This window comes from Pollachius pollachius (assembly GCF_949987615.1).
Source record: "Pollachius pollachius genome assembly, chromosome: 9".
Lineage (NCBI taxonomy): Eukaryota > Metazoa > Chordata > Actinopteri > Gadiformes > Gadidae > Pollachius > Pollachius pollachius.
This window is the reverse complement of record NC_136942.1, coordinates 2,254,636-2,280,245: the sequence shown is the minus strand read 5'-3', so window position 1 is coordinate 2,280,245 and position 25,610 is coordinate 2,254,636. Positions and strand designations below refer to the sequence as shown.

Genomic DNA, 25,610 nt, shown 5'->3' with positions numbered 1-25,610 from the left:
GATTGCACAGTAGGGCTCAAAAAGGCAATATATGCTTGGTGGGTGGGACTGTTATTATTTTCCCAGTAACTTTTACACCAATGTGTCCCAATATCTTCCTCCTTAAAATACTGCATAACATGCAACTATTTAAATACAATGGCCAAAAACAATTGAAAACTACAGGAATTGTCCTCTCTCAGAATTACAGATCGTTTCTTGATCATATAGACGGACACCTAGAACAGAAAATAGAGCTTAAAGCCCAACTAAACCAATCAAAACGTACTATACTATGTAACCCCAGACGATTAACTGAGGTTTTCCGGTTGGTTCTGAAACAATCCTAGTGTGGTTGCAAGTCGGTCCTTCTTCCAAGCGGCAGTAGGTGAGAAGCTATGAACTCTAGTAGTAGCCATGTTCCTCTTGTTTATTTCTAGCTCCAGTGGGTGAGAGGGCATTCAGGGCTCGGGAGGTAATGTGATTCCTCGGTCTTCTCGGGACTCTGCCTTCATAGTGCCACCCAGAGTTCCTCGCTGATGCAGTGGGGTTCGGACAGTACACCGTAGCCTTCATCAACAGCCCGCAAAGGGTTTCAAATGGAGACAAGTCCCACACCTGAACCCTCAAAATGGACAAGAATAAACTCCCCAAGCTGACCCTCAACAGTAGGAGCTCCATATCTTCAAATTCAGGGCCAGTCAAGGCCATGTAGTGCCAGGGCTCCGTGATGACATTCGATAAGACGTAACAGCGTACATATTTTTAATCTTTGTAAAAAGAATAATGTAGTGTATGTTCAGAAGTTTTATCGTGCCAGATATAGCGGCAGAGAGCTCTCAGTGCACACATGGTACAAAATGTTAATTAGCTTTTGAAATATCTAAACGTGGGGCGTCTGAGCAGGCCAGTAGCCAATTCTATGTTTTTCCCAATAGACACAATTTCTTATAGCATCCCTGAAAAGTTTCTGCTAAATAAATCAGGCAAGTTATTGAAGGTCTGTCAGATTTAAGACAGGGCAAAAAGCAATCGTTTGTACTTTACGATGGCAAAAAGAAAACCTTTAACACTGTAAAAAGTTTGCATTGTAAGAGGTTCAACATGTCCTCTTAAGGAGTTACATCTAAAAAAATATTTACAACAGTTCTTTCTGTCAAAAGAATCTAAGTCATGTGGATATGTTTTTGTTTGTGTGTGATAAAAAAGGACATACATTTCTGTTTGCATTCATCCTTCAGTAGGTGTTTTATTTAATGTTAGATAGTGTGTCATGGAATATACACAATTACAGATCTAAAATGAGAATCAATGCCATCATCGTGCATATGGATTAGGCCCTACAGTATCTATTAGGTAAAGAGGAGGAATTGTTAAGTAAAGACTTACAAATAAAGAAGTTGTCCAGTTGAATATTAATACATACATGTCAAAACATATGTATATGTATTGTTTCAGGTATCCCTATCTGCATGAATATATCAAACAAGTACAGGAACGATTTTAAGATTTTCCACTTCTGCATCTTCTCAGAAACATAAGTGAAATGAGATGAAATTGGACCCTCAAATAGAAATATAAAAAGCAGTGAATTATACATAAAGTAAAACTATGTAAAGCCAAACATGGCAATTTTACATTTATCCTTCATTTCCCCCCTTCTAAACTCTTAAACTGAAATGGCTCAAATCTGGCAACAGGAAATTCTACTGTATCAAACCAGCATTATATAAAGACGTGAAGATCTAAATAAAAGAAATTCCTGTTTCACTGGGACAGGCTGTTCAGGAAAAAAGCTTTTTCTGCTTGAAGTAGGCCTCAAATCGGCAATAAGCGTAGTCCTGCAAAGGAAGAAAATAAGTTTACCAGATGATAATCATAGACGAGCCCATACAAACCCAAGTCATTGCCTGCATCCTCCTTACCATATATCCAAACTCTATCTTAGATATCTTGGCCTGGATGATGGACCACAGGCCCCAGAGAAAATGAGATGCAAGCGCGTACCTGGATCACAAGCGATAAAGAAATTGTTGTGTTTCTTGTCCACTCAGTAGACATATTGCAACAGGAGCCACTTATCAAAATAATCAATAAAATAATGATGCAGACCACCTTAGCACTTATGACTAAGTTTTATAGCAAATTGATTGTGAGGCAGGTATGCTCCTTATCGACTGTGATTGCAATGTCAAAGATACAACAACAATAATCAATGTTATTTCATGTTGCGATGTGTCACTTTAATATCCTCTTTCTCATATTACTCATATTGTCATACAGTACTAGAAAAAACTTTCCATGTAAAAGAATCAATGGATCGTTTTTGGTTTCATAGCCAATGGAAATTCACAGATATTTTCAAATACAAAACCAAACTAAGAATCTTTGTACACTGTTCAAGTACACCCCACTGTTCTTTTTTTGTGTAATACTGGATTATTAATTAACAATTCAGTATTATACCAGGCTTATGTACATGTTTGTCAGCTATTTATATCACCTGTTGGCTTCAATCAGCATGGCCTCCTCTTCTTGTGTCTGGTCCTCTTGTGAAGTGCTGTCAGAGAATGCTCGGTACTCCGCCAGGTAATTACGAATAAAATGAAGCTAGGGTATAGAGCAAAACATATTCAACCTATGCAATATAGCAGGTGTTTTAATCATTGTTTTGCTATAATGAAGCTGAACATTCAGATAGTAGCATTTGTAAATATCCAATATTCTATTCATGTTTTTTTTTAAATTGTTGCTACAAAAAAAACCTGATATTAATAAGCAGTATAAACATACAACATATAAAAGACAAAAGACAGAGTACAAAGTGTTTCTGTATGCATCAGAGAAAATGGATGCTTTTAGTCATGTTATTATGATTAGAAATCATAGACTGCCAAATTAAAAAATGAAATACTCAAATAGCAGTACTGGATTGCAATACTTGAAAAGGTGTTCAATATTTAAAAAGTGGCCATGACGTTCCAATCATCAACAATGATCTGCAATCGTATTATTCCAGGAAAGTAAGAAAGGAATAAGTATTCCTAGTCAACTAAAAAGGTCCAATCATCATTTCCCATTCAAACATTATCCACTTTTATACATGTATTTCCGGTAATGCCCAAGATCTAAATCTATCATTGTTATATTCCTGACAATGTGGTTACGTTTTTACAATGTGTTCAAATGTTCTGTTGAGTGCAGAGAAAACGGCCCAGAGGCAGCAAGCTAACCTGCTGCTCTCGGGTGGGGTAGTTCTCCACAGTGGCCTTGTAGAAGGGCCACTCGTTATAGGTGTAGTTGTACATCCACTCGCAAAAGTGGTTTCCAAAGTCAAAACCCCTGAAGGAGAGAAACAATGACAACATGACCCTGACCTTTTGGAAAAACAGGAATGAAAAATCAAACAAACTTAGCATGTTCGGATATATATTTCCGGAATCCGAGCGATGCCATATTTTTGATAACAAGACAATAACTCTGTAACTCGTCATAACCAACGTGGTTATGACATAATCCTGGCATAAGCAAGTCATTATCTTTCATAACCAGGTTCGTTATGACGAGATAAATATTGGGTCATCAGGATAAAACGTAGTTGGTTATGCCTTGACAGCAACTTATTATCTCCTTATAACCAAAGTTATAAAACCGAGCACAAATATATTATGGCAGCTTTCTTCTTCTACACGGACAGAAAAACCAAAAAAAACAAAGTAGGTGCTAAAGTGCTTCACATTAGGACAGAAATATTAAAACAATGATTACAAATAAAAAATATATTTCAAGTCTTTTAAGTTTCGAATTGTCCACCACTGAAACCAACTCATGTCACAAACGTTTTCAAGCAAGCAAGGCCTTCCTGTTTACCTGTAGTTGTAACTGCTGTACTCAAAGTCTATGAGCATGAGTCTCTCAGTAGATGTGGGGTCCCGGCCTTCCAGCTTCAGGATGTTCCCTGAGGAAGCAGAACTAGATATTACCCAGAATCCCCCTATCCTCAATGCATTACACACACACAGACCCCTTATCCTTATATATCTGCACCACAGTCCTTTCATTCATATATTATTTCATGTGCAAGATCAGGGTCAATATGTCCAAATTGTGAGTTATATACATAGGATTATGCTTATTAAAGCTTGTAAACCAAAATATGAAGTTAGAAGAGCCTTTTACATTTAAGTATTAGTCAACTGCATGTGGCAATATTTCCTCATTGGCCTATTCAGCTCACAAATCCTAGATAATGGTATTCATTATCAACCCACACGTTTGTTTACTATCTAATCTTGGACGACATAATATTTATATCCCTAACCGATATAAGGACTGGGGGTGCATGTTTTAATTAATTATATGGCTAAATCTGGTGTTGTCCATTGCCCTTATCAATAAACTAATAAAATAATATTATGGGATTCTGGGAAATAGGTCAACAAATGTGGTAAGGGGGGGGCGGGGACGACTGTATGAGAGGTGTTTGATGTGGCGTGATAAATACCTTCCGTTACGTCATTATGACAGAAGACCACGGGAGAGGGTGTTGACGCCAGCAGCTGTCTAGCGATGACAACAAGCAATGGAGAGAGAGAAGGGTGGAGATAAGGTTAAGAGATTGGTGATTATGGGCTAGTGCCATGTCAGAGACAACAGAGTCAGTCACTTCAGATATGAAGAGTAGAAAAGTAAGTTGTAAGTACAAAAGTATTGACGGTATCTTTGCCCCTTCAGGGAGTCATGTTTGTACCTTGTACTAATCTACTGAAGGAGGAATCAGGGTTTTTTGATAACATTTGTTTGGGTGGTTCGCAGACACCCAGATCAGACCTAGGTGAAAGGGACGGTTTACTTTCTTCTGCTTCAGGTTTGTTTTTGGCCAATCATGTAGATGGAGGCGGCAATCTGTAAGCATGCAATTGGCTAACATCAAATTCAAACTCATCAGCCAGCATCATTTTCTGATGGGAGGACAAGACAAAACACCCTGTCCAGAACCCATTGTACTAAAAAGAAAAAAGGTGTTTTTTTCTCAGCTTTAAATCAACACGGGATGGGTCCCTGTAGAAAAGCTTTATCTTCTTTATCCGTCTCTTCGATAGATTATCTCTGTGTCTGAACAGAAAAACAAGCCGTAACTCCGTTCCTTCCCATTTTTGGGATCGGGCCTCCGGCCCTACCCCCGCTCCGCCGGGCCAACTCACCGGAGGCTGTCCAGCTCGGCTGGCAGGTTGAACTGCATTAGCTTATTGTACTTCTTGACGTGTGCTTCCCGTGTAAACTTGAGTTCCAGAACTTGATCCATGTACCTAGTGGACAGTGGACGACATTATGCTGCATTAAAGCAAATGGTCAGAAGTAAAAAAAAAATTGTAATAATAACATTTAAAAATGTTATATCGATTGAGGCAGAGACAGAGAGACAGAGACATAGACCGAGAGCTTGCCTACCGATCAATCGTTCCAAAAAGCCATTTCGGCTCTTTATTAAAGGGCATTTGCATTCTGTGGAAACGAGCCACCTTACAGGCAATCTCCGAGGAAATGGAGGGGTCGCAGAGCTCCTCTGTGCGCATGCGATCATTCTTAGAAGAGACGTAAAACATCACAACAAAATGGTTCACCCAACTGTAACTCTGACCATTGATCTTCACAAATACTCTTTCAATTAATGTATTTATTAAAGTAGGAGTGTGCATGAGTGTTGTACCGGCAAATACTCTTCTAAACGTCCTTCTGGAAAGATACCGTATAACTTTGGTCCAAGAGTCCGTTCTGCCAAAATTGCGAACATCACACTTTCCAAGACCAGTGAGTCGACTCCCTGTTTAGAAATCATATATCATGGTTAATACATCTGATTACCTTGCCCACTCTCTACTGAATGAGCAAACTTTATAATGTACACCCACATAATATTCAGTGAACTTAGTATAGCCACAGGGTCACACCAACCTGTAGAATAGCCCCATAGATTCGGAGCAGCACCCGGCGTGGTTCCTCAGCCACACTGGCTACTTGGGCAGGCAGATTGCACATGTAAAGGAGATTACTCAGCCCGCCACTGTAAACATAATGTACAATGTTATATATCCTCCTGGCTAAACAAAGAGCGGAAAACCAAACCATCGGGCAATCGGATAGGCCATTTCATATTATTGAAATTACTTTTTTTTTTTTTTTAAGAAAGAACACTAAGGCGCTTTACTTAAGACCTAATCAACATATTACCTTACGATGGAGATTTGAAAGTCTGATTCGGGAATGGTCTTCCAAGAACCAGACAGAAAGTCTCTGCACCAAGCGAACGCCCTGTCCCTCGTCTCCCTGTCCACCTCCTCGGTTCGCCCGTCCCGGTAGGACTCTGCCTCGGAGTCGTCATCACCGTTCGATCCGAGAGGACTCGGAGCCCTCAGGTTACTTACAGTGGGGTGTAAAAGCCGATCGGGCATGTTGAATTTACCCGAACAACCGTCTCCCGTCTGCATGGTGAGCTTTCCGCACAATAGCGAAGAAAAGGATCTCGTAAAGGGCTGACAACCTCGCCCGACTCGTGAAGCCGGGGTGACGTTGTAGTTCGAGCTAGCTAAAAGATAAAGTCTGACATAGCGGGATGGTTTCAATAGCATCGGGAACGTATGGTACAGTACAGCGCCTTCTAGAGGGATAATCTAAATAGCTCTGGTACAGCGTTACTGTAGTAATTCTTCTCTATATCTTCCGCGTCTACTTATGCAAATCAGTGTCCCCTTAGACAACGCCCTCTGACATTTCCCTGTCTGGCATCATTATTATCCAATCAGCGTTCGCTGACCTGGAGCAATGGGCAGCACTGATTGGGCTGTGCTAGATTCCACCCAGAGCGGTGAATAAGGGGGAGCAACCAGGAAGTTCGAGGTCGGACTCGTTACTATTGTTGTGTGCCGTCGTGAGCTTGGCTGTAAACGTGTTAAAGCATGACTATGAGTATGTGTTTACAGCCTCTTGCATGTCTCATGTTTACTCGTCAGCCGATGAGCTCCGCCTCTGCAGGTTTGGCCTGCAGGCTTCGTAAATTGGACAACATCAGTCTTTCTCGCTTTCTTTCCGCACATGCAGGACTGCCGTTTTTCTATTTTGTTGCTTTGTCCCTTAGGTGCATGGTTTTACGTTGCACACGTTCCACTCATCCGTTCTCTACACACTATATTAGTCATTTTGGTTTAATACATATTTATCTAATCATTTGAATCATGTGTTGTCTCCCTCTTTGTTATGATATCATTGAGCCTGATTGTAAAATGATGTCATGCACATAAACGAACATGTGTTATATGTCGGGAATGGCGTGTTTTGCTGCATGTGGCCCCGAAATCAAAATCAGAGACACCCCTAATTGAGATATGATACATGTTCAAGGACCAGAAGATTTATTTCAGTCACTTTCTTATCAGTCACATACAAACATGAATGTTTAAATTGCATTTGCGAGCAAATCAAGAAGTTTGTTCTTCTGAGACGAACTGGACCTCCATGCTGCTAACCATGGCAGTGCTTTCAAAGAACCGCTGGGTAGCTTTGCCAGCATCTCTCTCTGTGGAGGTAGATGCAAGAGTAGGCATTACCGGTCGTTGTGAGATTAAAAGACATTGAACGCAGATTATAGCCTGTGAACCACAATATCTGTTTTCAGACGCTTGAGATAATAAATATTATCAAAGTTTCCTTACTCTTCCTGGAACATCTGGGTTGACAATTGGCTCCGACACACACTGCTGTGGTACAGTGAATGAACACCTGGGAGCCGAACATGTAAATTAGTTTTTTTTTCAGATACTGTACTTCAGGTGGAAAAGAGAACCACACTGTTACATTGTTAAGTTGGATGCATTACCTTTTCCCTCAGTGGACTTAAACTGCCCTGATCCACGAATGTGAACATCTTGAACACGAAACGCTGATAGTGAGATGGAAATTCGACGTTATTGGCAATCTTCAGCGACGTCTGGTAACGGTCGTCACGGTAGGGACAGCTGAAGAGGAGGAGGAGGAGGAGAAAGAACGGAGGCGAGTAAAAAAAAGAATGTTTCATCATCATAATCATCACCATGTGGCTATAGACTTGAGTATTGGAGGAAGATTGGAGAAGTACTCAAACATGCTACTTTACTTTACTCATGTACTTCAAAGAATGGGCCTACGTGAAACGTCTATGCCCTTAAGCCTTTCAGCACCGCTTCAAGTGTAGGACGTGGGTGGTCTGGCTCAAGGCAACACTGTAAAGCAGGGGTCACCAACACAGCGCCCGCGGGCACCATATGAGGCGCCCGCAGGCCTGTTCTAAAGATAGCACAACTCATTCAGGAACAACTCTTTCCCACCTTTTTTAAGTCATTGTTGATAATTATTGTGAGAAATCATTAGCATGATCAGTGTCTTCACATATAGATGATTATCATTAATCATTAGTGATAATATATAACTAAAGGCCAACTGAGCAAATGTGTTGTTTCAGAAGAGTGTCAATCTGGGTGCCCTTCGTATGACTCGGTACCCATGAAGTAGCTCTCAGGTTCAAAAAGGTTGGTGACCCCTGCTGTAAGGCCTACCCATAGGTCAGCAGGTCCCACTGCGGAAGGCTCTGTGGGTCGGGGGTGGTGGTGGTCCAGCATCGGCCCAGAGTCAGGGACAGAGCTGGGTCGCTTCTGCCGGACAGTTGGACCTGTACGTAGACAGGATCCCTCAGGATCTTCACCACTGGGTAGTCGGCCACGTTGTAGAAGGAATCATAAGCCACGTCCTCTGCCAAATTGTCGAAAGTAGCAAAAATCATATTAATTATGTCCCACCTGCGTTGAGGTCCATATGAAAATAACATATTAAAAACGACAGCATTACATATTAAAAACGACTGAAAGCTTCCTCAATTTGTGGTGAAATGTCAATATTTCTTTCTTCTGACCTTCGTAACATCCCTTTTGGGTACACGCTCCGTTGCCCAACATTAGCTCCACCCGGATTGGCCCAAGGGCGGCGACCGGTTGTGGAACGTCATTTAACACAACCTCAATGACCAGCGCTTCGATGGAGACGCCGATGTATCTACACTGGAAGAGCAGCCTGCGAGGAACAGAGAGAGCAGAGTCAGACTCTGGTTTTATTTGTAAATCCATATTTGGAATAAAAGATTTGGTCCCAATTCTGAGAACTTTTACTTTGGGTCGTATTACACAAGAGTTTCACAGTCAGAGTCACACATGACGGATATTGAAAAGTTAAATTGTAGCATATACTGTAGCTTTTCAATAAAAGTAACCCTAAGAATAACTATTAAAATCGAGGTTTTTCTTCTTTACATTGATAAATGAGGAACATAATTAAAAGAGCCATAACAAGCACATGAGATCAAAACAATAACATAAATTCACACTTGCGCCATGAAACCACAGAGACACAACAAAACAATAAGACGAAGTAAATGCATACTAAACAGCTATGTAAAATGGTCAAGATTTGTCTTAAATGCATGGGATACAATTACCCACTCATATGTGCTGTCTCTAGTGATGGAACCATAAGGCCCCACTCCCACTTCGTATAGAGATGACATTCTGTTTTCGTAGATTATCACGCCAGGCTCTTCCTGTGGGGAGTTTGCTGTTAGTTCGGAAGTTATCAGTGCCGATCTCAAGATTAACATGCATATGAAGGTAAGAGTCTTGTTGCAATGTCATATAGTTGTGTAAACACATTAATCAATTGATGGTACATAAAGGTATTTGGTGAATTATAAATACGTTAATAACACCACAAATTGGTGAATGCATTGTGATATTTAAGCATCCTCAATAACTATTTTGGTCAGGCATCAAATTGGACTGAATAAATTATTCATGAATGGAGGATCATACCCTGGTAACAGTACCGCAGCCGGTCACAGGGAACTGGTAGATAGCGAAGCGTGAGTTGCTGCCCACAAGTCCACAGCCCGGTTCATTTCCAAGCAGCGACACAGATTCCAGGTCAATGCTTGGCAGTGTGGCATCGACGGCCACCACCACAATGAACTGGGCGTCCTTGGTGCACTGAACAGTCACTGGAGAAAAGGGAACGAGAACAGCGGCACATTCAGTGCATCCAAGTCAATATTAGGTGTGGGATGAGGTGGGTCTCGCAACACTTACCTGCCTTTCCGTAGAAGCACATTCTCCCATTGAAGCAGCAGTTGATAGCTCCACACTCGTCAGCGGAAATGTCCTCGCGGCCACAATTGATCTTGTAGGCGTCCTCGACATCACAGCTCTGGACTGTGTCTGCAGGAGGCGACGTCTTTCCAGGCGGCTGCTGTTGTTTGGGCTGTTGGGGCTTGGGGGGAGTTTGGGGCCCGGGGGACTGCTTTGGAGGGTACTGAGGGGGATGGGGAGCTGAGGGGACCTTAGGGGGCCACTGAGCTGCAGGAGGCTGAGGAGGCCGGGGAACCTGAGGAGCCTGGGGATCCTGAGGAGGCTGAGGAGCTGGCTTCCACTTGGGAACCTGAGGAGGCCGGGGAACCTGAGGAGGCTGAGGAACCTGAGGAGGCTGAGGAGCTGGCTTCCACTGGGGAACCTGAGGAGGCTGGGGAGCCTGAGGAGGCTGAGGAGCTGGCTTCCACTGGGGAACCTGAGGAGGCTGGGGAACCTGAGGAGGCTGAGGATCCTGAGGAGGCTGAGGAGCTGGCTTCCACTGGGGCCACTGTTGCGCCGTATTCTGAGGTTTCTGCTGAGGCTTTTGGTAGTTCTGAGCGTCAGCCAGGCAGCTAAGGGCCGTGGCCACAAGGCAAACCGAAGCCCATGTGGGTGTCATGGTTCCACAGCAAGTGACTGAAAAAGCCCAGTAGATGCTGTGGAAAGTTTGCAGGAGTCCCACTGGCTTTTATAGCAGTTGGGTCACGCTGACTTGTTGGGTTGTTTGGTTGCCCATTTGTTGACCACAGGGGCCAATACAGTTGTTTACTGTTTCAGCTGCCTACTAATGGGTTTGGCAAATAAAGGAACACATTTTGTTAAACCTTGTTTGGGGTATCATTTTATAAAACATTTAAACATTTTATGTTTTGTATTGCATTTAGTAAAGAAACGTTTTTTATTTTTTCTTTGACATTGAGCAAATAGTATGTTTGGACCAGTGGGGTCACTAGGCTGTTTTATTAGGGGCTAAAGCAACGGATATTATTAATATAGCCCTGAATTTAATTTATGGGTAAAAAAAAAAATATATATATATTTATATTTATTGGTATATTCACTGGTAACTATGGAATCCATTAATTCAGTTCAGTCTAGAAGTGAGGAAACGATTCTAGTCACTAATGGTAGTTAGTTATTTAAAAAGAAACATCGGGATTCCAGGGACGTCTCAAAATAAAGTAGCCTGGTCGGTCTAGAAAGTCCTTCTGGCAAGAGAATAAACAGTTTAAAAACATAACCAGACTGTTTACCACCTCAAGTGATTTAACCTATCCTATCCCCAGTCAGATATATATATATATATATATATATATATATACGTAAGGTCTGTCTAACTTGTATTTATTTTACTCTGAAATAACTTTAATGGAACTTTAGATATTCTGGGATAAGGAGCACAGCAGTCAGGTAGATATTTAAAGCTATAATAAATGGCGTATTTTGTTTATTTAGCATTGTGAAAAAAATTGCACGCACAATAAAGCATAAAAAAAAGATTGCCGGGGCTTTTCCCTTTGGGCTAAGCCCTGGATGTTCATGAAACCTAGAAACAAAAAAACATTGATTGCCATCATAGCATCAGTCGTCATTGATCAAGGTCATTTTAACTGATTTAACAGAATTCCAACTTTGAAAGGGTCTGCTCGACCTGTTCTTTGTGTGTTAAAAAGACCTGGTTACCGTGTCCCGATAAGAGATGGTTCTACTAGATGAACATCAATATTGACTCAAGGACCTTCTAAAAAGCTGATCGCAATAGTAATCAATACAACTTAGTAGTATTATCTAAGAAATAACCTTTAGTTTATCAAACATTTGCATAGTAAATGATTATTATTCCAGCTCCAGAAACCTAGGGCTATTTCTACAGTTCTGGTTAAGTTTGTTTCTCTAGGAATGCCCAAACCGTAGTTCATCATATTGCCTAAATTCAAAGGCTCTGACCTGCACCCTCTAAACCTGGCAGAGGCACGGTCAGCGCAAGGGGCGGAAGAAGTCAAGTCAAGTCAACACGGGTGTTTCATTATAAAAGCCTGTGTTGGTTTTCAACTGGCCTCACAACATCCAGTGAGCGCGCTAGATCACTTGTTGTTGTGAAGAAATGGTCATGAAGGGGATTGCGGTGTGCCTGGCCCTGGCAGCATTGGCCATGGTTTGCCAATGTGGTAATGCAGATTGGGACGGCAGCAAGCCTGTTTACAATCCACCACCAAGATTCCAGAAGCCCAGACCTCCTCAACAGGTTCAAGCGGCCAAGGGCCCCCAGGAGCCTATGGTCCAAACCAAGGATCCAGAACGTCCCATCCTTTGGTCATACCCCTTGGATCCTGTTGATCCACCCAAACCCGAGGCTCCCTTTGTGCCGCGACCCCCAGTCGTGACCAACGTGGTAGCGATCAACTGCAGAGAGTCAGACGTTCAAGTACAAGTAAAGACGGCCTTCTTTGGCGGCGGCGAACTGAAGAGCCCCTCCGAACTCACCCTTGGATCCTGCCAAGCGGTCGGATTCGACGACAGTACGCAATCGTTGATCTTCCAATCCGACCTGCATGGGTGTGAAAGCAATCTGAGGGTAGGACCAAGCCTATCATTTGTTGTTCTTGTTGTGTATAATATCCATATAACAAATTGGGTTTGCTGGTGTATAAAAAATGTATATAATTATATTACTGTTTGTGTGTGTGTGTATATATTCTGTACATATATATGTCTATATATACATATAGACATATATACAACACTGCCATGTTATAACATATTTAATAATTCATTATTGCGCCATTCTTTTTCCCAGACGTATGACGACTACCTCATCTACTCCTTCATGCTGAGCTACAACCCGCAAGCCACTGGATCCACTGTTGTCGTCAGGGCCATCAGTATTTCCCTGTTGTTGGAGTGTCACTATCCCAGGTGCGTCAGCTAAACGACCAATTGACTTTAACCATGCAAAGAAGATGGGTTAAACTGCAGATGATTGCAACTCCAGTTGCTTGACTTTAATTCAAATTAATTCATTTGAAGAGTGCAAAGAATATTAACTTGATGTTCAAATCCTGCAGGAGGCATAACGTGAGCAGTCTGGCCCTGGACCCGATCTTCACCCCGTTCTCGGCCATCAAAGTGTCCGAGGAGCTTTTGTACTTCAGTTTTGTACTCAAGACCGGTGGGTACAATCATTTTTGCTTTGTTTGAGGCTATTGCAAATAACCGATTTATTTATATTGATAATGCTATCGCATATAGCTGTGCATTTCAATTGTGCAAATCCCTTTGTGCAGAGGACTGGCTGTACGAACGACCATCGTACCAGTACTTCCTCGCAGATATGATGTATCTTGAGGTCAGCGTCAAACAGTTCATGCACACGCCCCTGCGTGTCTTTGTGGATTACTGCGTTGCCTCAGCGACCCCTGGCTCGACCCCTGAATACGTCTTCATTGAGAACTATGGGTAAAGAATTAAAGAGAGAGAGGAAATGAATAAACTGTTCAGTGCAGCGCACACAATCCACCCTGCACTGTCGGTAAGCTTTCGCTAATTGTCATTCTTGGAATGCTTGTTTCCGCACTCAGGTGTTTCGTGGATGCTAAAATCACTGGATCACCATCGACGTTCCTGCCCCGTGTAAATGACGTCACCCTGCGGTTCCAGATGGAGGCGTTCAGACTCCAAGGATCCACCGAGGGCTTGGTAAAAGAAAATAACTCCCGGGAACCTTCTTCCTTTTTCTCTTGAGCATTGGTATCTGGAGCTCTGAACATTTTTGTTTTTCCTGTTTAGGTCTACCTTACCTGCCACCTGAAAGCAACCTCCGCTGCTGTTCCCATTGGTGAGCAGAACAGAGCCTGCTCTTGGATAGGAAATGGGTAAGTGTGTGTGTTTGTATGCGTGTGTTTGTATGTGTGTGTAGGCGGTTACCTTTTTTTAAGCCCCAATGTTGTACCTTGTAGGGGCAATTTGATCCAATAATGGGAAATGCCTTTTTGTCTCTTGATGTTGCAAAATGACGGGGCCCCTGCAATACAGAAGTTGACACTTTGTTTTACAGAGGCATGTAAAGCCCCTGTCATCCGAAATCCCAAAGCGGGGGTGACCCACTGTTTTACTGAGACGAGCATGCAGGTTCTCTGAATGATAGTTTGACCCTGTTCTGGTCCAGATGGACTGAGGCGAGCGGAGTCAACGAGGCCTGTGGTTCCTGTGACCAAGTCGGTGGATCCGGCTTATCTAATCCTCCAAGGAAGGGTCGCAGTCTCCCCGCAGCGCATAGAGAAGGTATGATTGGTTTAGTTATGTCTATACACACTTACGTTCACACATTCTCATTTAGCGCAATTTTAGCTTGTGTCAAAAGTGGCGAAAAAAAGTTATAGTGCTGCATAAGATGAGGTTCATAAAAACAACTGGAAAGAGCTGAAGAAGTATAAGGTGATTTAATATTGTGTTATTATTATTTTGCTGTATTAGGGGTAGTGCAAGCCGATATAGAACCTAGCTATTACATTTCAAAAGGCTCTCTAACAATTTCTAAATATTTTTTAGTTCCAAAGCACTGTGAGCAACTATTACTACTAATACAAATAAGGCATAATCGTGGGCTCCAAACAGGGCTTTTAATATGAACTCGGACACAGAATATTAATCGTTATTTGAGTCCATTTGGTTATGGATTTATGGATTTTATTTGGATCCCCATTAGCTGATGCCAAATACATCAGCACCTCTTCCTGGGGTCCACACATAACATATAACATGACAAGAAATCAACATACAAGACAACAGATAAAAAAAAACAGGACAAGAATGGATAACTAAACCATCAACAACAACAACAAAAAATAAATAAAAGTGAATAGTAAATAAAAGTAAAATTCTGTAATACATACTAGGATTCAGTGCAGACAGCTATGAGGTTTCGCTTCACTTGTTTTTTGAAGCTAGCTTTGTTCTGGATTTTTGAAATATGATCTGGAAGGGAGTTCCATTCAACCATAGCTCTACATACTACATAGTAGTTTGTTTTGATGGTTGGAATTGTGTAGTTGCCACTGGTGGCATGTCTGGTGGGGTATGTGTGCACATTGGAGCTAAGTGTGAGCTGCCTAAACAAAGTGTCTGGGTTATTTAAAGTATTAATGTGTTTTATGAAAGAAAGAAGTGATACTTTCAACCTCACATCAACTTTCAGCCAGGAGAGTTGATCATGCATATTATTTATGTTGGCGTTGTTATCACAACGCCATGATAACAACGTTGTTAGTGTGGTCGATGTGAAGGTGATACATTGACTGTTATGATAGTGAGTGGCCACATTTATTCATGTTCTCTAGTAGGACAAGTTAGGCTTTTGCTCAAGAGGTTCATTGCAGGCTTTAAAAAGTCAGTTTTGTGTGATAGTACTCATTTGCTGTTTCCTTTGTCTTTCAGTGGTTGAATGGGAAACTATTATCACTCTGGATCCCATCCGAGTTTCCGAGAGGAGAGTTTGATAGGTCAAGTTCATGCCCTTGCTATGATGAACATCAAAATAAACTATTTCATTGGTTCATACTTGTCTCTTTCTTATTAATTGCATCTTGTTGGACAATAGAAGGACACTTTTAAAAGAAAGCTGCAAAAATGAATACACATGATTCAACTTGACACATTTTCCCAAGTTGTAATGTTATGGGAACTTCCAGTAACATGTCTTAGGCACAGTTCAGCTTATCCACTTTTAAAACACATTGTACTGGTGTGGCTTTAATGGAGGGAATTGCGGCTATCTTCTACATTATAATTCAATCCATTCGATCCAAAAACAAATGTGAATGTGTTGAATGATTAACCAAATGTTTTGATGGGTAATGTTTTGCATCGTTTTTCTTGTGACGTTCTTTGTTAGTAGCCTATTGTGTCCGCTTCTTCAGGGGATGGGCTTTTAGCGCCCCTTCGTGGAAGTGTTGCAAGTGTTGTGTAGGCCTACGTGTAAACCAAAACGCTGCTACGCCGCGTTTCAGCACCGCTGGCAAGGGACAGCTCCTCTCTGCACCACTTGACCAACCAAAGAGCATCAATAGTAGAATAGAATAGACTTGATAGGCTAGTCCTATAATATAGAAAACCGGATCAAATAAGAAAGCAAGTACCAACTCAGCAGTCGTGGCACTAAGGCAATGAGTCCATATCCATGTTAGATCAATAATTCCAAAATAAAATCAATAATTCCAAAATGAATGAACGAGGGACATCGCCCAGTCTTTTATTGACAATGTAAATGGTGTGAAAAATATAGCAGCTTGTATATAATGATATACTGCGCTATTTGTAGTGCATCTATGGGGCTTCATGATATATATAGTATCGTTTTCACTGCTTGCGCCTTTCTCATCCGATTATCTCGTGTTACGGGAGGCACTGACGTTATACGTCGAGCCCACACCCCGCACCCCCTCCCCTCGCATCCCGAGTCTGCACCGTCGCTCGCCGCCGTTGTGTGTTCCTGCAGCATCCGAGCAGCGGTTTGGTCTGCATGCCGAGAGGGAAAGACGGCGGGCTTTGGCTTGTTTGGCTTTGGTTTTCCGCAGGGTCGAGCAGCCGCACTCCCATCTGCGTGGTCATTTCGTCCCCTTAGAACGGATGTTTCAATGTGGTGTTGATGGTGCTGTGAAGGGGGTCGTCTGATCTTGGCTAGTGTGCGCGGCCCGTAGCATCACTGCGGCCGTCTAAAGAGATACTGGCACAGAGAGCAAGCGACTGCGTCCGTCCTTTCCCTTGGTATCGACCGTGAATGGACCTGCGCTTGCTCTGATTTTCTGCAGTCACTTTCCAGTCGTTTCAGGAAGAAGATGGCGGACAGGGCTGAGATGTTCTCCCTTTCTACCTTCCACTCCCTTTCACCACCCGGTTGCAGGTAAGAAACAAGAGCGATGGCCAATGTATGTATTCAAGTATAAATGATGGCGGGGTGAAGGACGGGAAATGCGGATTGTTGAGTTATTGTTTGAGGTCAGCGGTAAAATTGACATCTCAATCATGTCCAATATTGGATATTTAGAAACACTTGCAGATCGCGCCACAGCCTGCGGTAAAGGCCGATCTCCAAACACAAGGTTGAGCGCTTCGTGCTTTTTCTCTGGCAGCAGCAGCATCCGATTTTACAATCAAAATCGTTGATTTCATATTGTTTTGCTTGCGGTACAGACTGACAGCGTGTGAAGTGTGACGGCAGCGCGGTCAAAAGAGAGGATTGGGCTTAATGTTTTGTAGTGGTGGCTCCTTGCGCATTGTGGCTGGGAGGCCCACGCCCTGATGAAAGCAGCCCAGGCGCTTCTTCAGCACAGGGGGACGCTGTGAAACCTGCCATGACTTGTTTACTAGAACTATGTGCCGCCTGGCTGTTTGATGCACCACACACTGAGGTCGTTTCAGTGGTTTTCGGAGTTTGTCGAGGCGAAGGAATATCATGAGAGAAGAAAAGCAAAACACAAAGTTAGGAAGCATCGTTAGGCCTACGTTGCTTGTGTTTGTTTTTTCTTTTTTCAAGACACGGATAATAATCCATTATTTCTAAAGTTGTTGTTCTAAGGTTAAACGTCTTGCTGCAGCATGCATATGGTTTATTAACAATTTTATTTGACAAGAAAACATAATGATCCGAAGGAAGATTATTGTGTTAATATGACCCCAATGTCAAATTTCTACTATGGGCCAACAGTTTGGATTATGTGATGTTTAGAAAAATAATTCTATCTCTGCTGCATATCCTTTAACTAACTAGTTAGGCTACTTTAGGAGATTAGGATAGCTATAAAGAAAGAAAGAAAGATAGAGGAGAGAGAGAGAGAGTGTGTGTGTGTGTGTGTGTGTGTGTGTGTGTGTGTGTGTGTGTGTGTGTGTGTGTGTGTGTGTGTGTGTGCGTGTGTGTGTGTGTGTCTTTTTGTTCGGTGTGTGTGCCTTGTGTTAATAGGGCTGACTTGTGCAAGTGGTGTGTTGTTGTCTGTGCATTCATTTATCTTACGTAACCTCACCACAGATCACGTGACAAACATAATCCTGGATGGCCATTTCAAACACACAAAGGGAAATTAATTGCTAAATATTTCAGAAGATTTTGGGCCTGAGCTCACTTTGTCATATTGACAGCAATTTTCTCCTCTTTCGTCTTCAAGTGAATTGATGTTCATGTGTCATCTGTTATGTGGTCTTTCATATGGTTTTTATGATGGACTGAAAGGGTTTTTAAAACCTAAATCTCCCCTTGTGGGATAATCAGATTAAACTTGACTTGACTTTCTCTGTACCTGTCCTATATTATTATAGTGTAATTTCCCATCACTTGAATAAGTCGGACTAAATGTCTGTTCCAAAATACACTTTTCAGAATAGGCTACATGATATTATTTTCCGATTTGATTAGCATTCAATGAGCCAGTGGGAGTCCACAGAGGAAGAGGGCGTTGGAGAAGACGATCATCCTTTGGGTTTGAGATCTCCCCATTTCCCCATCGCTGGGGAAACGTTTTTTTTAACATGAATCATGTTTCCGATCGCATCGGTTCCAACAGCCATGACGGCGTGTATGATGAGCCGTGTTTAGGTTTCAGTTCAACCCGTTCTCATGTCTCATTGGTTTAAAAAACATACTGTACAATTGATGTGTATGCGTAGGGCTTTTAATCCCAAATAACCCCAATCCAATGGATTGCCCCGTCCCTAGAAATGGATCCGCTATCCAGTCTAGAGCCACCGCAGGACACGGAGGCTCCTTAAATTGATGAAATCATGACTCATCAAGAAGTAGGTCATTGGCTGGTCCTGGTGATCAGTCATGTGGTTACCCTGCGCCCTGATTGTTGTAATGGATCCCAGTCCAACCAGCTGTGCCTATAGTGTTCACGGGCTAATGGCCATGATGTCACTGTGCGCCTATAGCAGCCAGTGAGAAGTCAGACATTTTCTCTGTGATAACCTTTGTGTGTGTGTGTGTGTCTGGGTGAGTGTGTGTGTGTGTGTGTGTGTGTGTGTGTTTGTTGGTTTGATAGACAGTGAGTGTGTTTTATGTGTCTCAAAGTGTAAATGGCCATCAGCAACCATGAACATTATGGAAGTCAGAGAGAGAGACAGAGGGATATATAAATGTAAATATATATGTATATATATAAATATATATAAATATTGTACTTACTCCATAAATTGGCACATTGGTTACAAAAATTCAGCACTGAGCTTTTTCAGGATAGAAGGCATTGTCATGGTTTTGTGAACCACCCATCTTGTAATTAATTTAAAGGATTGAAAACAGAGGGTGTGGCTGTTGATGCCAGGGGCGGTGGTGTGAATGCACTGGTCAGCTGTATTGGGGAATAACAGTACTCTGTCAGTCGGTCAGTCCTTTCCCGCCCACTATGACGTCATCTCAGCTGGAAGAGCATCCTGTAACGTCACCGTCATTCTCTAGATTAGAGATGTGAGTGTGTGTGTGTGTGTGTGTGTGTGTGTGTGTGTGTGTGTGTGTTTGCGTGTGCGTGTTCACATCCACATTTTGAGGAGAGGGTCGAATGACTCGACTCTGGCCGGGGTGTTTCAACGTTTGTATGTCAATTAGAGAGACCGGCCGTTGGAAGGTTTACTTTGAGATTGCTTTGCGGCAGTTTGTTGGTTCGCTGATATGCATTTCACAGGATGAAGTATGCTGCAAAGCATTCTGCAGCACTGTAAGAGCACTACAGCCTCAGGCGGACAAGAAAGTCAGCGACATGTGGTCTCTGAATGCAGCGCTAACAGGACTAGCACAGCAAAGCTCACACAACAGGGAGGGTGCAATCAGAACGCACAGGGTTTGGAACGCAACCACACAATTCTGCACCGCAGGATGGATGAATAAACCTCATGCACGGTAACCCCTTGTTTGGGATGTAAGTGCAATTGTCTATCGATGTACCTTATCTACTGGGAGATCACCTTTCAGAGGAATCCGTCCTTAACACCGTCTTACTATCACCTCTTGGTACTTTAATAGGTAGCCATGGAGATACAAGGTGACTGCTGCTGTGGCGTTTTTTAATAATACAAACTTGCATCAACACCCACAACACATACACTCAAACATGCACACACACACACACACATACACGAACACACACACACACACATACACACAAGCATGCGCGCGCGCACACACACACACACACACACACACACACTGCTACATAAGGTTCAGTGAGGACCTAGTTTGGGCAAATACCTTGTTGATAACGGAAAGGGACCTTTTATTTCACTAAGCAACAAAGCAACTGCTCTGCGTTTCAAATGACTGGGTACCTGCAGACACATTTCAAGCAGCCGTACGCACTACGATAGCTTTAAGGTAATTAGCACAGACAATTCAATTAATGATGGAAAATTTTTATTCGTAAAATCCCACACATGATGGATTTTCAAATAAAAAACAACTACTCAAATTGTGTGTTCAGAAGAAATCCTACACTCTGCCTCTCTGTGTTGGAATCAAACCCCATAACGACTCAAAGGTGGAACTTTGAACCAGACATTATCAACACACATTATCAAGACAGACAATCGATGGCTCTCCCGCTCAGGATCGTCCGGGGCGCCGCCCTAAAACGGTTAAGCGGGCGCCAACGTCGTTTGTGCCAGAGATGTGTTTGACGAGTGGATGGTGGTTCTGGGGCCAGCGAGCGAGCGAGTCGCCGCCGAGGGGCTCAGGCGGCGGTGGCGAAGCCCACGCGGTTGTTGGTGCGGTCGTAGATGGAGTAGTACTCCCGCAGGAAGATGTCCCCAAAGATCCACAGGGGCTGTCCGGTCTGGGAGGGAAGGTAGGTGGGCCCGATGCCCACGCTGCAGTACTGGTACCCGTTCCGGTAGTTCTGTGGAGGGGCAGACCGGCGTCACGTGAGACACACACCGGGGGGTGACTGAACGACTCAGCGGGAGACCGCTGCCGTTGGATATCAATGGTTGCCGACTACGGAGGCAGCGTTCGGTACCTGGATGATGTAGGCAGAGGGAGGCAGGGGCAGGGCCACGCCACTGATCACGAAGGAGAGGGTGGGCAGGTTGTACACCGAGCTGCAGTCCACCATGTACTAGAGGCCATACACAAGAAAAGCCGTCACAACACGGATATTGTCTATCTAGGGTCTGTGTGTGTGTGTGTGTGTTTGTCTGTGTGTTGGTGTGTGTTTGCCTGCGTCACTGTGTGTGTGTGTGTGTGTTGGGGTGTGTTTGCCTGCGTCACTGTGTGTGTGTGTGTGTGTGTGTGTGTGTGTGTGTGTGTGTGTGTGTGTGTGTGTGTGTGTGTGTGTGTGTGTGTGTGTGTGTGCATGTGTGTGTGTTTGCCCATGTGTGTGTGTGTGTGCAGGTATGGAAGACTCACCTGGCCATACTGGCTCCTCTGAGCTCCAATAGCTTGCATGATTGCTCCCATGTACTGGGCTGGGGCAGTCAGCGTGGACGTGCCGGTGTCCACGATGGACTGGCATCCCTGGGAGCACACGCCAGTGCTGCGGCCGTTGACCTGGAACCTACCGGGGAACAAAAACCAAAGCCCCAATCCAGGCTTGTCTTTGAAATTCACAAAGCTGTGGCGTACATTGTGTTGCCTATAGGGGCTTACTGGTAAGGCCCTGCAGGCAAATGGATTAATAATATACTAGTCAAAAGCCGATACCGTCTTATTTGAGTCAAATGTTTTCGTTGTTTTCAGGTATTCAATGAAACAATTTTCCTATAGCTACAATCTAAAATCAAACTGTTCAGAGTTGACGTGTTCCCAAAATCTTCATGTGATGTCCTCATTTGTGCATCTTCTATTTGAGTTATTTCATGCAGACTTGTGGGAATCTCTAGACTTTAAGGGCACTCACCCTTGGACACCGATCTGCCAGTAGGTCTCTGCGGTGACTGGGGTCCAGTAGATGGAACCCTGGTACTTGCTGCTGTCCACTCCTCCGAGAGTCAGCTCACTGCCCTGCGCACCCCCCCTAGCGAGACAACAGGGCTAGCATTAGCTTAGCTTCCCGAACCTTCTCAAATACAAACAAAAGTAGACGCTAAGGGAAAATGCTAAATTTAGAAATGAGTTTGTTATGTTTACGTATCAATAGCTCAACGTGTTAATATTCAGCCTGTGTAAGGGCTAGGATCTGTTCAGGCTCGGGCCACGACGTGTGGCACCTGACAGTTTGCAGTGGCTGTGATACCTGGAAAGGTAGAAGGCGAAGACGTTGGACTGCAGCAGGTTGTCGGACATCATGTTGTCAAAGACGGGGGTCTCTCCGCCGGAGGAGATGCGTGGGTAGGCCAGGCCGAGGATGCCATCAAACTTGGCGGAAGCGAAGGGCTGTGTTGGCTCGCTTGTGCTCAGTCCGATCTCCTGGTTGGGCACCACGATGCCTGCGACCTGCGGGTCAGCGTCACAATGAGCACCCCCGGTAGAGTTCAACCAGGACACACAGAGGAGTGCCCTGGTGCGCATTGAGGGATTCTGCGGTCTAACCTGCAGCCTGCAGATTTACTTAAAGATATTTTTTTAAAACGTTTTCTTCGCCATGAGAACTTCAAAAATATATCGTGGGTGTGTAAATATTTTATGTTTAAAATAAGCAACCGATATGTGCACTTGTGAGGTAGATAGTAATCTAATAATGGAACATATATGGATATGCATTTGAATTATTATGACGGTGTTTGCTGTCAACACTTACAGACACGGTGTCATATCCAAAGACGCCATAAAGGCTTCCGGCTCCATAAGGGATGTACACAGTCTGCCCGTTGTGTGAGTATGTGGAGGACTGCTGGGGGTAGAACTTTGTGTGCACGTCTGGAAAAGAAGACAGATTCAGTTAGATTTTCCACCAGTACCATGGCGCTTTTGCACTCTATTTTTGGTTTGTTTGTCGTCCTCTTAGCCAGTGGTTTGCTCGAGAGCCACCAGGCATTGTGTGTGATAGTATTTTAATCCTGTGTAGATGTATGCAATCTGCTCAACTATAAGCACATTCAAGGATTCTATAGTTAAACCATTTTGTACCCAAATGTATCATTTTGTCTCATCGCTCCACTTCTATACCAGTCACACACAGGACACACGCTAAAGATCTCCAGTTCATCCTACAAACAATCACAATGATGCTTTCTGTTCCTTTTAAGCGCTGAGATGATTCACAGAGAATTGAATTCACTCCTTCCCTCCAGCCTACCTCCTGGGCTGCCTAACTCCACCAGTGGTTATCTCTTAAGTGGCGTGGGTTATTCAGTGGCAAATCCTACTGTAATTATCCACTGTATTCATGCAGCGCAGTTCAAGCCACTTGTGTCATTCAAAGTGCTTCTAAAGGCTCCCCAGGTCTTCCACTCCTACACAGGGGGCCGTGTCCACCAGTACGCCACCCGTTACACCCATCAGCCCTCCCGCGGGCCCGGCCCCCCTCCCCTGCCCTAGCAGCTGCTGGGTACTCACTGCAGGCCTGGGTGTTGCACAGGGAGGAGTCCACCCACAGGTTGGAGGAACCGGTGTCAAACAGAACCTGGAAGGACTGGGGGGGAGTGCCAATGCTGATGGCTCCGTAGTAGGTGGTCTGCAGGAGAAACAGCGATGAGTTTTGCATGGATTGGCATTCTTCTGTTTACCCGTTTGATGTGTAATAGCTGCCGTGGCTGCCCGGGTCGAATGGAGCTCACTGATATGAGCATTGTACATGAAAAGCTAAATCATAAACTTAAGAAGCAAAGGATGAAATGGGATGGGTGGCAGTGGGTGCAGTGGTCTTAGGGAAGGCGTTCTTACGTCTGCGTAGTTGTTGATGTACATGCTGCCGGAGCCGGCAAACTCGTTGGCCATGTACTTCATGGCGGGGTCCTGGTAGGGCATCTCGATGCCCTTCTCCCGGAGGGCTTCACGCATCGACTTGTGCTTCGTCAGCGGGACCCTAACAAGCACACGTAAACACACACACACACACCCACACACACACACACACACACACACACACAGCCGTGAATCCCCGTTACCATGGGAGGTCAAAATAAGCAGATGTGTTCACCTCGGCGGCGAACATGAAAGAGGAAGAGCGAGGGCCGGTCGGATCAACGCCTCGATTTCGGTTTACCTGACGAACCCCTCGGCGAGCACGGCGCCCAGCAAAACAACGATGAGGAACTTCATGGTTCGGCTGGTCCTGGTGGATGGAGTGCATAGGGCTGCCCAGTGGGGCTTTATAGGGCTGGTCTTATCAGACCTGCCCCTATCAACTGCTATCGGCTGAGGCGGGGTGACCCTTGTGTGTTGTTCCGTGAACCAAGTGTGTTGTTTTGTGTGATTGTAATCATAAGGAAAACACCTTGAAACGTATTGACGATAACGGCATTTCACGATAACATTATTGTTAAGTTATTATGCATGATATGTAAAGATTGCTATTGGAAATGTATGCATTTAAACATGGACATTTTAAAGGGCAACATAATGGAAAATGTTTCAAGTATTCTGAATTTTTATTCATATGTATTAAAACAGTAAAATAAAATGTAATGCAACATTTTATTTTAGACTAGAAATGTGGCAAACAAATGACAAAAAAACAAAAAAAAAAGATAAAAATAACGAATGCATGCATTGACAGAGGAGGTTATAATGTCTTCGCCAAGGTCATGTCTATGAATGTGTTTCCTTGACACTTTCTAAGTGGAAAATATGCTATCAGACTGTAGATATCGGCCACAGAACATATTATTCTGTTTAAATAGTTAAATGTTATATAACTTGGTTATATTTGCTTTGCTATTATTTCAGATTGGAAAGTCCTGTATTAAACAGTATAAGGCCGTGATTTTGATGATATATTATATTATTATATTTATTTTATTTTATTTTATTTTATTTGACAGGGACAATGCACAATATATAATTGAGACAGATTATAGCCACAAGGCTAATTTACATCTGTTGTCCCTCAATATGTATCATGTCCATTCTTCCTCTCTCTGAGCCTCAATGGTCTATTGGCCGTGTATCATATACGCTACGCCACAGCAGGAAGTCTTCGATATAGTCTGAACCCTCACAAACCAGCGTCAAAGTTGATGAACTCAACTTGACACTTGAACACATTTTGTACTTTAACCAAGTCGACGAAGGATCTCTTCCAAGGAGGGTCAAATCAGCAACACTATACCACATGACACACGAACAACCACATAAACGGTACGGTTCCTAGGCCGTTCAAACAGACATTCAGTGTGTAAGTGTGTAAAGTGTGTAAAAAGGCAAAAAAAAACACCTATAGCGTAAAGATCTTTGGACTGAATGACGCTTTGATGAACCAGAAAACAATGCACGATAAAACACCTCTTCCTGCTCTCCCGATGCTGTGATGTCAGCTATAAACGACCATAGGGCCGTCCTCGGCGGCTGAAACG

The 25,610-nt window shown here is 43.5% G+C and overlaps 5 protein-coding genes across 5 annotated transcripts in view; 2 read left to right on the top strand and 3 right to left on the bottom strand.

Annotated features, from left to right (window-relative positions):
• Positions 1–1,245: 1,245 nt before the first annotated feature.
• On the bottom strand, positions 1,246–6,674 carry chkb (choline kinase beta). Its single transcript, XM_079742884.1, has 11 exons — positions 6,211–6,674; positions 5,935–6,043; positions 5,690–5,803; positions 5,431–5,564; positions 5,184–5,288; positions 4,484–4,542; positions 3,850–3,937; positions 3,213–3,321; positions 2,483–2,589; positions 1,905–1,986; positions 1,246–1,820 (listed from the first exon to the last, which is right to left on the bottom strand). The coding sequence occupies exons 1-11, from the start codon at positions 6,606–6,608 to the stop codon at positions 1,764–1,766; spliced, it is 1,362 nt and encodes a 453-aa protein (XP_079599010.1). The 5' UTR covers positions 6,609–6,674; the 3' UTR covers positions 1,246–1,763.
• A 780-nt stretch (positions 6,675–7,454) lies between these two features.
• LOC307081026 (zona pellucida sperm-binding protein 4-like) lies at positions 7,455–10,800 on the bottom strand (the record flags this gene model as incomplete). Its single annotated transcript, XM_079744037.1, has 8 exons — positions 7,455–7,552; positions 7,689–7,755; positions 7,853–7,991; positions 8,568–8,760; positions 8,921–9,078; positions 9,504–9,601; positions 9,870–10,054; positions 10,143–10,800. 8 exons carry the CDS (start codon positions 10,798–10,800, stop codon positions 7,455–7,457), a joined length of 1,596 nt encoding a protein of 531 aa, XP_079600163.1.
• A 1,485-nt stretch (positions 10,801–12,285) lies between these two features.
• Positions 12,286–15,676, top strand: LOC307080642 (zona pellucida sperm-binding protein 3-like; the record flags this gene model as incomplete). The annotated part of the gene is made up of 8 exons (XM_079743441.1): positions 12,286–12,756; positions 12,979–13,097; positions 13,247–13,350; positions 13,466–13,637; positions 13,760–13,877; positions 13,968–14,053; positions 14,347–14,462; positions 15,615–15,676. The coding sequence occupies 8 exons, from the start codon at positions 12,286–12,288 to the stop codon at positions 15,674–15,676; spliced, it is 1,248 nt and encodes a 415-aa protein (XP_079599567.1).
• Positions 15,677–17,014: 1,338 nt separating this feature from the next.
• mapk8ip2 (mitogen-activated protein kinase 8 interacting protein 2) overlaps positions 17,015–25,610 on the top strand; it is a gene marked incomplete at both ends in the record, with an annotated part of 27,360 nt that continues 18,764 nt past the window's right edge. Inside the window, one exon of the mRNA XM_079743131.1 lies at positions 17,015–17,079. Within this exon, the coding sequence (XP_079599257.1) occupies positions 17,015–17,079 (65 nt within the window). The remainder of the gene's footprint in view (positions 17,080–25,610) is intronic.
• On the bottom strand, positions 20,891–24,357 carry LOC307080820 (gastricsin-like; the record flags this gene model as incomplete). Its single annotated transcript, XM_079743742.1, has 9 exons — positions 20,891–21,055; positions 21,176–21,274; positions 21,565–21,712; positions 22,055–22,171; positions 22,391–22,590; positions 22,895–23,013; positions 23,653–23,770; positions 23,980–24,121; positions 24,302–24,357. The coding sequence occupies 9 exons, from the start codon at positions 24,355–24,357 to the stop codon at positions 20,891–20,893; spliced, it is 1,164 nt and encodes a 387-aa protein (XP_079599868.1).

Excerpts from the sequence above, each read along its gene's own strand:
- chkb (XM_079742884.1), bottom strand. The coding sequence starts at position 6,608 with ATGCTATTGAAACCATCCCGCTATGTCAGACTTTATCTTTTAGCTAGC. Across the intron at positions 5,804-5,934 it reads TCTATGGGGCTATTCTACAG|GGAGTCGACTCACTGGTCTT; the intron begins GTTGGTGTGACC and ends ATTTCTAAACAG. Across the intron at positions 1,821-1,904 it reads AGATAGAGTTTGGATATATG|GACTACGCTTATTGCCGATT; the intron begins GTAAGGAGGATG and ends CTTCCTTTGCAG.